Source organism: Portunus trituberculatus, chromosome 48, assembly GCF_017591435.1.
Source record: "Portunus trituberculatus isolate SZX2019 chromosome 48, ASM1759143v1, whole genome shotgun sequence".
In the NCBI taxonomy this organism is placed as follows: Eukaryota; Metazoa; Arthropoda; class Malacostraca; order Decapoda; family Portunidae; genus Portunus; species Portunus trituberculatus.
The window spans coordinates 28,234,919-28,247,418 of NC_059302.1; the positions used below are offsets into that span (position 1 = coordinate 28,234,919).

Consider the following 12,500-nt stretch of genomic DNA (forward strand, 5'->3'; position numbering starts at 1 on the left):
CAAATTTCTTCTTCTTCTTCTTCTTCTTCTTTTTCTTCCTCTTTTTCCTCCTCCTCCTCCTCCTCCTCCTCCTCTTATCTCTCCTATCTCTTCACCAAATAGCTAGTTATAACTAATCCCAAACATCCGCGTGATGAGAAGGAAGAATGTTGCTCTTTACTTAACATGTGTAATCCTATGCAATCACCATCCTCCTCCTCCTCCTCCTCCTCCTCCTCCTCCTCCTCCTCCTCCTCCTCCTCCTTCTTCGTTTCCACTAATTTCTTATTTATCCTTTTTCTTAAGGTTTCTTCTTTCTATCTTTTTTTTTTTTTTTACCTTATTTTAGTTGCTATCAACCTCTTCCTCCTCCTCCTCCTCCTCCTCCCCCTCCTCCTTCTCTTCCTGGTACATGTACTGTCTTCCATTTTCGTATCCTGAACTCTTCTCCTTCTTCTTCTTTTTCTTTTTCTTTTTCTTCCTCCTCCTCCTCCTCCTCCTCCTCCTCCTCCTCCTCCTCCTCCTCCGACTGCATCTGGAGGAGTGAGGTAAGATGTACGAGTAGGGATGAGGAAGAGAGTGAACTAGGAGGGAGGGAAGTAGAGAGGAGGAGAAGGGGAGGAGGGAAGGGTTAGGGGTGGAAGGGAATGGAAAGGGAGGGAAGAGGTGGATGGAATGACTTGAGTGTTACAGGAGATGAGTGAGAAGGAATGAAGGGAATGAAGGGTGTGTGTGTGTGTGTGTGTGTGTGTGTGTGTGTGTGTGTGTGTGTGTGTGTGTGTGTGTGTGTGTGTGTGTGTGGAGAGAGAGAGAGAGAGAGAGAGAGAGAGAGAGAGAGAGAGAGAGAGAGAGAGAGAGAGAGAGAGAGAGAGAGAGAGAGAGAGAGAGAGAGAGAGAGAGAGTATTGGGGCTCTAAACAAACTTCTCACTCCCTGGTCATTACAGCTTCCCCACTTACCCACCACCACCACCACCACCACCACTACCACTACTATTACAACCACCATGCCCATTATTGCCACCACTACCATCATCGTTACCACGCTTCCCGCCACCTCAACAACTGCACCAACCACCACCACCACCACCACCACCACCACCACCACTATTCCCCAGACTTGCCATCACCGTGGCCGTTCCGTGGGGATGGGATGCCCTAACAACCATTACTGTCCCATTATTTGTGGCGCTTTTTTCTCAGTACCATTAACGGCTACAACACCTTCCATCCCTGTCGGTGGTTACCACTACAACTGTCACCACCACAAGTCGCACTCCAGCCGCCGTGGTACACAACTACCCCGTCACCATCGCTCGCCCTGTCCCCTCCCCGTGCCACCGCCACAGCCTTCAGCCCTCAGCCCTCAGCCGCCCCGTCACAGCCACAGCCACAACCTTCACCGGGCAGCCTTCAAACCTTTAGGCCGCCGCCACCAAAAACGGCCAAGAGTCGCAGCCGAAAGCTAAAACAGGACTCAAGCTACGCAGGGGCGCTACCCCGACGATTTACTCCGGCAGGAGGACGACTGCAGCGGCGGCGATAAGCGAGAGAGATTAGAGAAGCAGGCGGCGAGCAGACACAGCCCAGGGCAGCCCGCGGCGGGCGCACACATGTGCCCTTGTGGCCGGCCCCACAAGTTACCATAAAGGGAAGGAAGCGGGTCACAAGTGGGGAGAAAACAGGAGTAGAATGCATGAGGGCGAGGCGGCCGCCCCTGCCCGCCATACCGGAGGACCAGCCTTCACAATCCCGCATTCCCTCCTTCGATGAATGAAACACCCCAGGCCCCGCATCTCCCCAAACCACCCTCAGGGCTTGGGCTGCCTCAGGTTCTGTCCCCTCCTCCCTCACTACCCCCACAAGAACAGTCTGGCCGCCACCAGGGACTCCCTCACCCAGCGAGACGCGCTCACCATCTCGCCAGTGGAATGTTGGCTGAGGAAAGTGTTCTCCCCTCCCCGGGGTTCCCAGGGTGGGGTTGCGAGGAGCGAGCAGCTCTGGCTGGGGCGCGGTGCCCCTGTACATTGCGGTCCTCAGCACCATCAGGCTAAGGGAGGCTCCCCCGCCCCCACCTGTCTCGCACCTGGGACACACGGGGCCTCTTGGGGCTCCCTGTAGGCTAGGACTGCCGCTTCAGCACCAGCAGGTGTGTCGCGTCCCTCACGTTGCCGCAGGGGAGCGTGTCGTCGCTGCCGCCAGAAATGACTCCATTTTTACGGCGGAGAGCAGCCATGTTGGAGCGAGGCACTGCGCACCGCCTCCTTCATGACGCCAGCTGGAGGTCATTTCGCGTGAGGAAGGAGGCGTGTGGCGCGCCCAGGGCCCCGTCCGCCTCCTGCCTCGCCACAAGTGGAATTTCTGGCATCCCCTGGCCGGGGGTCAAGTGTCCCGGCGGCAACGAGGGCGGGAAAAGCGGAAACGAGGCGTGTAATATCGCACCTGGTGGACTGCCTGGCCCGCGGCGCCCTCCCCGCCCCGGCCTCCGCCAATGAAAGGGCCTCCTTACATAAATTATAAAATACTTCACTTTTCTCCATCACGAGGTGAGGAGAGCGAGGCGGCTGTGTTCACCTGGAGGGCGAGTGACACGGGGAAGGTGACACAGGTGGTTCAGATGGCAAGGCAAGAAGAAGAGGTCGGGGAAAATGGCGATGGCGGCGAGGTAGTGTGGGGGGACCTTGGGCCCTCTCTCCTACCCTCCCTCCCACTCTACCACCCACCCTTCATCCCACCCTCCCTACCCCCCCCCGCACATCTGGCTCCCCCCTCTCAACACACCGCTTCCCCCTTCAGTCCTCTCACCACAAACCCACACAGCCTCACCAGCACGCGACACCCTACCCCTGCCCCCTGCCTCCTGTCCCCTGCCTCCCTTACTGCCCCTGTGTAATACAACTGTGTACACGGCTGATCACTGATGGCCTCCACACACACACACACACACACACACACACACACACACACACGACGAGTGCGCCGCGACCTGGTCCTTTCACTGGGCAGCCTCGGAGCTCTCGGGGGTGCCGCGCCGACGGAGGACCCTTCACACGAATCCTCCACCACTACAGGAATCCTACACAAAGCTCCTACACTTACATCAAAACCCACCTCCGCCTGAATACATGGCTACAGAACCTCACAGGACACACACACCTGCTACAGTATGCTAAATTATACCGCCTATCACTGTACTCCATTACTACAGAACATACCCAACTCGACCTTCCGCTTTAACATTCCCTACTAGAACACTAAACATCCTAACATCCTTCACAACTAACCACCCTTCACATCACCAAAGTCCTTCACCACTATTGCAATCCTACACCTCAAGAATCCTAAATCACTACAGGATTCTACACCACTAAGCTTCCACACACAGCCATCAGCCCACAGCACCACAAGCAATTTCAAATCCTACACTAGACATTCATAGAGTCCTACAGAATCTTACACGCAGACTGCAGGAACATTAGGATTCAAGGCAATGACGGTTCGAAGGACGCTAGGATCCGCATAACTCGCACTTCCTGATCCTGCATAGCTAGAGTCCTACGCCTGGGAGTCCTGCACACCCTGGGGCACGGCAGGTCACTGGGGACGTGCCTCAAGAACGCAAGGATCCTGTCACGGTGAAAATGAAGTGACTCTCTCTCTCTCTCTCTCTCTCTGATGTTAATGATCAAGGTGATGTTCGTGATGATGAAGATAATCATGATAATGATGTTTATCGTGGTAATGATGATGATGATGATGAAGATAATGATGATGATGATGAGAATGATGATGATGATGAGAATGATGATGATGATGATGATGATGATGATGAGGAGGAGGAGGAGGAGGAGGAGGAGGAGGAGGAGGAGGAAAATAACATGATAAGGATAATGATAATGAAAATGATAATAGAAATACTACTACTACTACTACTACTACTGCTACTACTACTACTGCTACTACTACTACTACTACTACTACTACTACTACTACTACTATTACTACTACTACTAGTATTAACAATAATGATAATGATAATGATGATAATGATCATTATCAGTATCATTATTATTATTATTATTATTATTATTATTATTATTATTATTATTATTATTATTATTATTACTACAGTTATAAATTATTATTATCATCCTCGTCATCATAATAAATATAATAATAATAATAATAATAATAATAATAATAATAATAATAATAATAATAATGATAATAAAAATGAACAAGGACAAGTACAAAAAAATAAGTAACAACAACAACAACAACAAATTATGGAAAACCAAAAGATGAGAACTTGCCCAAAAAGAAAGTAAAAAAAAAAAAACGTAAATAGAAACAAGACGATAAATGGTGTGAGGAGGAGGAGGAGGAGGAGGAGGAGGAAAGGAGTCTTAAGTCTTGCTCAACACAACAGTTATCACTCAATCAACGGCCGTGTAATGATGTTTAGGGGCGGGTGGGGAGGGTTCGGACTCCTCCTTCCCTCCCTCCCTCCCTCTCTTAACCCCACTCCACCTTTCACGCCCCGCCGCCCCATGCTGTTAACCTGCCTCACCTCGTTACCACTGCCTCCGTCTCCACTTGCCCTCACCACTTGTTTAAAAAGAATAATGAGGAATGAGAATGGTTGATGCTAACTTATCTACCTCCCTTGCTACTCAGAACACACACACACACACACACACACACACACACACACACACACACACACAGTATTAACCCCTTCAGTACCAGAACACGTTTTTATATTCACTCTGCTTACTATTTGGCGATTTTATACAGCTTCACAAACTTACGTGGGGATTAAAATAGTGAAGCCTCAGGCCATTAATCTTCTGACCTCCATAGACCCTTCCTAATGCCAATAAAATCGTCTAATCATACCCAAAACCTAAGGTAAAAATCGTCCCAGTACTGAAGAGGTTAATATCACTATCTTCACGTTAATCAAAAGGTAATAAAAGTAATATACTTACAAAATACCAGTGCACAACCAACAAACTTGTATTAGTAAAAGGTAACAAACGTGCAGGTAATACAAAACCTGTGCTATGGACGGATTAAGGTGTCAAGACGTAATTAAACAAGTCCACAGGTGCATCAGGTAACATGGAGATGAATAAATGGGAGAGAGAGAAAAAAAAGGATGAATAATGAAAACAAGATGAACAAATAATGAATAACACGACACTATAAGTACGGATCAAGGTACAATGGGCGACAAGGAGACGAATAAATGGGAAAAAAAAAAAAAAAAAGATGAGTAAGGGAAACAAGATGAGCAAGACGGTGACCACGTGAGTAAGGAAAAACAAGATGAACAAGTAACAAATACCACGACACTATATGCGCAGTTCAATAGGTGGCAAGGAGACGAATAAATACAAAAGAAAAAGAAAAGAAAAGAAGAGATGAGTAAGGGAAACAAGATAAGCCTGACGGTGACCACGTGCATTAAGTCCATCAGCTGACAAAGATTTCCTCCAAGGTTACGCTACCAGCACCTGACTGACGCCTGGCGGTGGTGAGGCAGCAGCAAACTCAATACCACGAGTATGATGACACGGGAGAACACCTTAGTGAGGCTCACGAAATTAACACCTGCAAGCTAATTAATCAAACTGCAGCCGTGACACGATTTCCTGCTGCCAGAGATGAGGACAGTGGTTTAAAACTGTCCTCAGCCTTCACTGTGCTATCGTCTCTTTCCTTCAGTAGTGTTGTGTCTTACTGCACTCAGATAAGGTGTTGTGATAAGCTGTTTGTCTATCAGTCTATACCTTTTTCTTGTGTTTAACCCCTTCATTACTGAGAAGCATTTTCATCTTGATTTTGGGTATGATTTGACGATTTGCATTAGGAAGGGTTTGTGGAAGTCAGACAATTAATGGCTGGAGTCTTTACTGCTTTCATCCCCACATAAATTTCTGAAGCTGTATAAAATTACCAAATAGTAACCAGAATGAATATGAAAACGCGGCATGGTACAGGAACGGTTAAAACAATCTAAAATTCAAGAAAACAAGTGTGATATAATCCTACTATTATTATTTTTTCTGTGGAATGTTGTATCTGAAAGTGAGTGTTGTCTGTTAGTCTTCTGCTAATGTACTACCTCTCCTTGTCAAATCAGAACTATATAGGAGGACCTGAGCGTAGGGATGTTTGTTGTCTTTAATGCTCTGTAAGGCTCGTCACAGCAGCAAGTCACTTCCATTGTGGTCAAGTGTCTTTCAGGCAGTCTGGGGGAGTAATGAGTCTGGGGACGTGATGCGCGCCACTCAGGAAAGGATGGGTGATTTTTGAACAGGAAACTTCGACCACACATAGAAGGCTAGGAAAAAAAAAAGAGGAGGAAGAGGAGGAGGAGGAGGAAGAAGAAGAAGAAGAAGAAGAAGAAGAAGAAGAAGAAGAAGAAGAAGAAAAGAGAAGAACAAGAACATGAACCAAGAACAAGAACAAGAAGAAAAAAGAAAAAAGAACAAAATAGAGAAGCGTAAACAAAAAGGTCAGGAAGGATCTAAAATTTGTTGTTCCTTGCTGTCTTTGTAAGTATCTATAAGAGTTACAAGCACGCGCCACAGGTCAGACAAGCTCACCACCAGTAGCGTGCAGGAGTGTTTGTCTGAGGAGTCACTGATATAAAGGTTAAAAAAGAAGAACATATTTATCTGTATATATTTCTCAATTTATCTGTCTGTCTGCCTGTATGTATGTATGTATGTATGGAAATTCATAAATGTATCAATTTGCTGCAGTTCTGATGTATTTTCTATCTCGTACGTAGCTGCTTCTGAAAATTTTGTTCAATGTGTGTGTGTGTGTGTGTGTGTGTGTGTGTGTGTGTGTGTGTGTGTGTGTGTGTGTGTGTGTGTGTGTGTGTGTGTGTGTGTGTGTGTTGTGAAGTGTTGTATCATATCACAGTCTAAGAGCTAAGTGGGAAGTTCCAGGTGTTTCAAAACATCTCCATTCCTGAACTGCCATTACTGTTGCAATTCCTTATACTTTTTAATAAACAATATGCGGATTTTTTTATTTCCTGTTTTTTTTATTGCATATGGCGTTTAAATTCCCTCTATAAATTTACGTACAGAAGAAAGGATTTTAGGAAGTCCAGCGAATTTCATGTTAATATTTTCCTTTCCATATCACTTCACATTAAAGCACAACTGTAGGTCTATTTCTTTTTGTCATTAATTTCAACTAACTGAACCTGAACCCAAACCTAATCTAATCCAACCTGAACCACACAACAACATAAAACATCACCACAAGACAGAATTCACAGTAGCATCACACTGCCTCTGCACTCCCACGTCTCTTTCTCACCAATTCACTGCGTCTTGCACATCCCAACACACGAGGTGAAGACGTTTCCACCTTTACCTCTGTCTCTCTCACTCACTTACAAACCTAACTCCACAGTCCACACCACAACCTTCTCTTAACAACACTTTCATACAGCCACTAAGTATATTCTCAGAAAAAAAATGCGAATAATTCACATACACACATCAAAACAATCTAAAAACTCGTAATATAATAAACCTCTTATACAAAAACGGCAAAAAAGCATAGTATACATAAATTCCATTAAAATAACCCATATAGGCACAATCCACATCAATCTTATAAGAAAAAACATTAAAGAAAACATGCAAACATATATATAAAAAAAAATAACCATGAAGTCTATTTGAATATATAAAGAAAAAACATCCAATCCTCTAAATACCCAATAAAAGAATCCACAAGTAGCATCCAACCCCACAAAACCAAAACTCTCACAAACACAAACCAAAGTCAATTCCACATAGAGAACCCAGAACGCTACAAGAGTCCCTTTAAATTTCCTACAAGACTCCACCACACTCATACTTTCCACCTAACGCCACCTGTCCCGCTGCTCCTCACTGTCAGGAGGGACGAGGCGAGGCAGGGAAGACAGCGAGGTGTCAGTCTTGCGTCACTCGCGGTGGGAAACTAAATTAAAGCTTGGCGTGGACGTGTGGGACTGACTGACTGGTTAGGGAAACACAGGGTCTGGGCAAGTCCGGGCCCCCACTCACCTACCCATCCACCCACCCACCCTTGCTTGCCCGCTCTCTTCCTGCCCTCTCCCTCCGTCTGTCCCCCTCCCCAGGCCAGGACTTGTACGTAAACAATGTGAGATGGTAAATGTGTGTGTGTGTGTGTGTGTGTGTGTGTGTGTGTGTGTGTGTGTGTGTGTGTGTGTGTGTGTGTGTGTGTGTGTGTGTGTGTTGTTGTTGCAGAGTACAACAAAATCAGGAAACTAAAACATGAAAATAAAAAAAAGTAATAAAGAAGCCTAATGGAAAAATATAATAACAACAATGTATAATAATAATAATAAGAGAGAGAGAGAGAGAGAGAGAGAGAGAGAGAGAGAGAGAGAGAGAGAGAGAGAGAGAGAGAGAGAGAGAGAGAGAGAGAGAGAGAGAGAGACACGAGTCGAGCCGAGGAAAATGACATGAACGAAAGTTACAGCACAACCTTGAACGATTTTTTCTTATTTTCTCTTTTTCTTGTTATTCTTATTACTCATTTCTAGTGTCTTTGTGTGTGTGTGTGTGTGTGTGTGTGTGTGTGTGTGTGTGTTTGAGGTGTTAACCATAATTGAAGAATAATTAAAACATTAATCAATAATAATCATACTACTGATAACTATGTCGACAACAACAGCAACAACAACAACAACAACAACAACAACAACATCATCAACAGGTACAGGAAGAACAGGAGGAGGAAGAGGAGAATGGAGAAGGAGAAATATACGAGACAAATACAAAAAGAAAGGGATAAAATAAAGGCAGCGAAATTTCGTTAACAATAACAACAAACAAAAATATTTCACACTAATTCCTCTCTTAACAAAATTTGAAGGAGAGGAGCAATGCGTGGGGAGAGGGAGGAAGGTGGGAGGGGGAAAGGGAAAGGGTAGGGGGAGGGAGAGGGAGAGGAGAGGGAGAGGGAGAGGGAGAGGGAAAGGGAGAGGGAGAGGGAGAAGGGAAGGGGAAGGCAAATCTGCTAAAGAGACGAAGGGCATTAGAGTGAGGGGATGTGAGAGTGAGAGAGGAAGGAGGAAAGAAAAGGAAGAGGAGAGAAAAGAAAAGCTACGTTTGGTGAGGGAAAAGAGGAGGAGGAGGAGGAGGAGAAAGAGAGTGGTAATGGTGATGGCTTTGGAGAAGAAAAGGGTGAGGATGAGGGAGAGATAGAGATAGATATGGTGGTGGTGGTGGTGGTGGTGGTGGTGGTGGCGGCACGATGGTGACGATGGTGGTGGTGGTGGTGAAGGGGTGGGGGATAGCAAGGTCATGACTCCACAAGTAGCCTCTGCCCTAGGTCATGCTCCCTTCTCCTTCTCCTCCCCTCCCCTCCCGAACATTAGCACCTGGAATTCTCCCAAGCAAGGTCGGTAAATATTGAAAGTCTCTCGTGAAAACTTAAATTCTGACTTTTCATTTAATTTTTCCTTTATTTTCTATTTTTATCCGTTGTTGTTTTTTTTCCTTAGCAAAAAAAAAAAAAAAAAAACATCATCATCAGCAGTAGCAGCACAAACAAACAAAAACACCAACAGTCAGCTAATTAGTCAGTCAATCAGTCATTCAGTCAATCACCATTCACTCAAAGCAAGATAGTTACATTTCTCGGATTACATTCTTATTCTTTGCTTCCTTTTTCTTTCGTTTATACTTTCATTTACGGAGGCGAGGGAGGGGCGGGGAGAGCGCCAGGTAACATACGCCTCACCTGCCAGTCTGCGCACCTACCATTCCCAACACCTGTCGATTTACCTGCACCACATCTCCGCCACCTTCCAAACCGGCCCTTCTGCGTGTGCTCCACTTCCTCCCCAACACTGTGCCCCTTCCCCAAGCCACCACACCTTCCACCTGCACCACTCCCCTCACCTGAGGAAGAGGGAGTGGGAGGAAGGGTGGGGAGAGAGCGGGTCAGGGCTACAAGAGGGCACCAAAGACTCCTGCCGAAGCGAGAGCAACAGGTGTACTAGTCACGAGTCTCACAAGACAACGACATGACCAAGATGGAGGTGCCCGGCCCGCTGGTGCCCGTGTTTGTGACCTCGCCAGGGAAGGAGGGACGACAGGGAAGGCTGGCGCGAGGGAAGGGGAAGAGATGGTGGCGGTGGTGGTGGTGGTGGATGGGTGGATGAGGGAGGGAGGGGAGAAGCGAGGCTTCTTTCTGAAAGTGTTACCGCCACTCCATGTTCCTCCCCCTCCCCCGGGCCACCAGCTGGGCGGCCGTTGTCTTGTGCTGAAATATGCCTGCACGTGAGGCAGCCCCGCCAGCCACTCGACCACGGCGTGACTTGCCCGCGTGTCACTGGTGGTGTCCAGCCGCCACCACCGCCCTGCCAAGGCTCGAGACACCTCCATCCCGCCGGGGAGCAGCGGCTGTCAGCTGCACACGCCATCATGTACGTGCCAAGAGCCAACACACAGCCTGCCTCGTGCACCAAGAAGCCGCAGGTGCAATACATCATCCTATAAATTGCTCCGCGCCCCACCCCGAGCAGCTGTTTTAAAGGGCACGACTGACCCGTACATCAGGAGGCACCGCAGGGCTGGGGCGGGGCCGGGGGTGAGAGGGCAGGGGAGGGGCTCGGTGGGATGAAGAGTGGCGAGCGTTGCGGAGAGTGCCACCCGATGGAAAGGCTGCCGATACCACCAGTGCCGCCGCTTGGCCCACCTGCACCTTACCGGCAGCCCAGCGGCACCCCGGGGCGGCCCCAGGCTGTCACACCCCGCCACGGGGATCGTCCGGGTGTTAATAACAAGGATGAGCCCTTACGCCTCGCTGGCTCGGGGATTATGGTCAATTAATAATTATCGAGTGTGAATGGAGGGACCAGCGCGGCCTCGTTAGGTGCCGTGCTGCGGGGTACTCACTGTGCGGGTCAGTATTGTTCTCGATGAAGCTGACGGTGCCGTCGGTGGCCAGCTTCAGGAAGCTGTTGGAGTTCTCGCTGTACAGCTGGTGACGAAGTTTGTGGTGGTGACTGAAATTCCTAGTGATGTTGGAAGGCGTGCTGCGGGGCTGCCTGGCCATCATGCTGGGGTCCGGCGCCGTGATCCCGGGGGGGTCCGTGGGCCCAGCCACCAGGGGCGGCAGCACCTGCCTGTCCAGCGGTGGAGGTGCTGCCTCGCTCGCAGGCGGCGGGGGGCGGTGCGCCCGGGGGACCCAGGATGCCTCGCCTTCCAAGTGATGCCGGTGCCTCGGCGGGTGATGTGAGGGGTAGGGCGATGCCCCTGGGGCCCCGGGCGTGGTGCTGAGGGCGGCGGGGGCTGGCGCGCCGCCCGCCAGCAGCAGAAGGACTCCGAGGAGGCAGCCGCGACCCGCCCACCACCCAGGGCACATGTCCAGCGTGCTGGGGCGGCCCGACTAGTGGGACCCAAGGCTCTGGGGGCCACACGGGAGCCGCCACATGGCTCTACACCTGACCACTAATCACTCCACTCTCTGCCCTACTCCACACCACCGACAACATGATCCTGCTGAGTGCGCCGTCCCGTGTTCGCGCCGCAGCTGCACACCAACGACTGGCCGCCCTCTGCCGCCCCGCCCGGCCCCCGCCACTCACCCGCGGACCCCGCCAATCCCGGCACCACAACCTTGGGGGGCGTGTCCGGCCGCCTCCCGCCCACTGGCCAGCACCTCCCCTCGCTGCAAACTCTTCGCTGCCCTTCCTACAAACGCCAACATAAAGGGTGCCAACAAGGACCCACGGGAGAGTCCTGAGGTTCTCCAGACGGCATGCAAGTCTTCTGTGTGGCGGCCGAGAGGGTGACGGGGGAAAGGGGAGGGGGGCTTGGCGGCGGAGCACGTGGTGTGCATGTCAAGCGGCATCCTGCGGCCCCCTCGCCACCAACCCCCTCCCCCCCGTTGTGAATGGACGTGGCCATCTTCCATCCCCATTTACCTCTCTCACTCTTATTTTCCTGATCAATGTCCCGCCTTCCTGCCTCCCGCCGCCTGCCACCCGCCACCCTCGCCGCGGCCATCACGGCACCGCACACCTGCACACCACCTGGCACCCTCATCCCCTCGCCCCCTCACCTCCGCCCTCTGGCACCCTGCTCACCTGCTGCTGCGGCCGGCTACTACCACCACCTCCTCCATGCCCTACCTGTCACCCAACCGCCCCACCATACCGCCACACCACCACACCACCACACCTGCTACACCCGCCGCCCTCATCCACCTAGCCACACCTGACGCCGAGCTGATAAACACAGATAAACACAAACTTCATCAAGACAACGGGTGGAGAGAGAGAGAGAGAGAGAGAGAGAGAGAGAGAGAGAGAGAGAGAGAGAGAATATGAGAATCAGCATAATAAATCAACTTCGGAGCTCAGGAGGAACTAAAATAAAGCGGCGATGCGTGAGGAAGGATTTTTGGGGCTGGACAACATGACAAGACGGGGAGAGAAGGGGAGGAGGGACGAGTGGGGACGAGTCGG

The 12,500-nt window shown here is 49.8% G+C and overlaps 1 protein-coding gene across 1 annotated transcript in view; it reads right to left on the reverse strand.

The window, feature by feature from the left end:
• Positions 1-11,582, reverse strand: part of LOC123498761 — an 88,863-nt gene extending 77,281 nt beyond the window's left edge. Inside the window, exon 1 of the mRNA XM_045246175.1 lies at positions 10,927-11,582. Coding sequence (XP_045102110.1) covers positions 10,927-11,395 — 469 coding nt within the window. The 5' untranslated portion in view covers positions 11,396-11,582. The remainder of the gene's footprint in view (positions 1-10,926) is intronic.
• Positions 11,583-12,500: the final 918 nt, after the last annotated feature.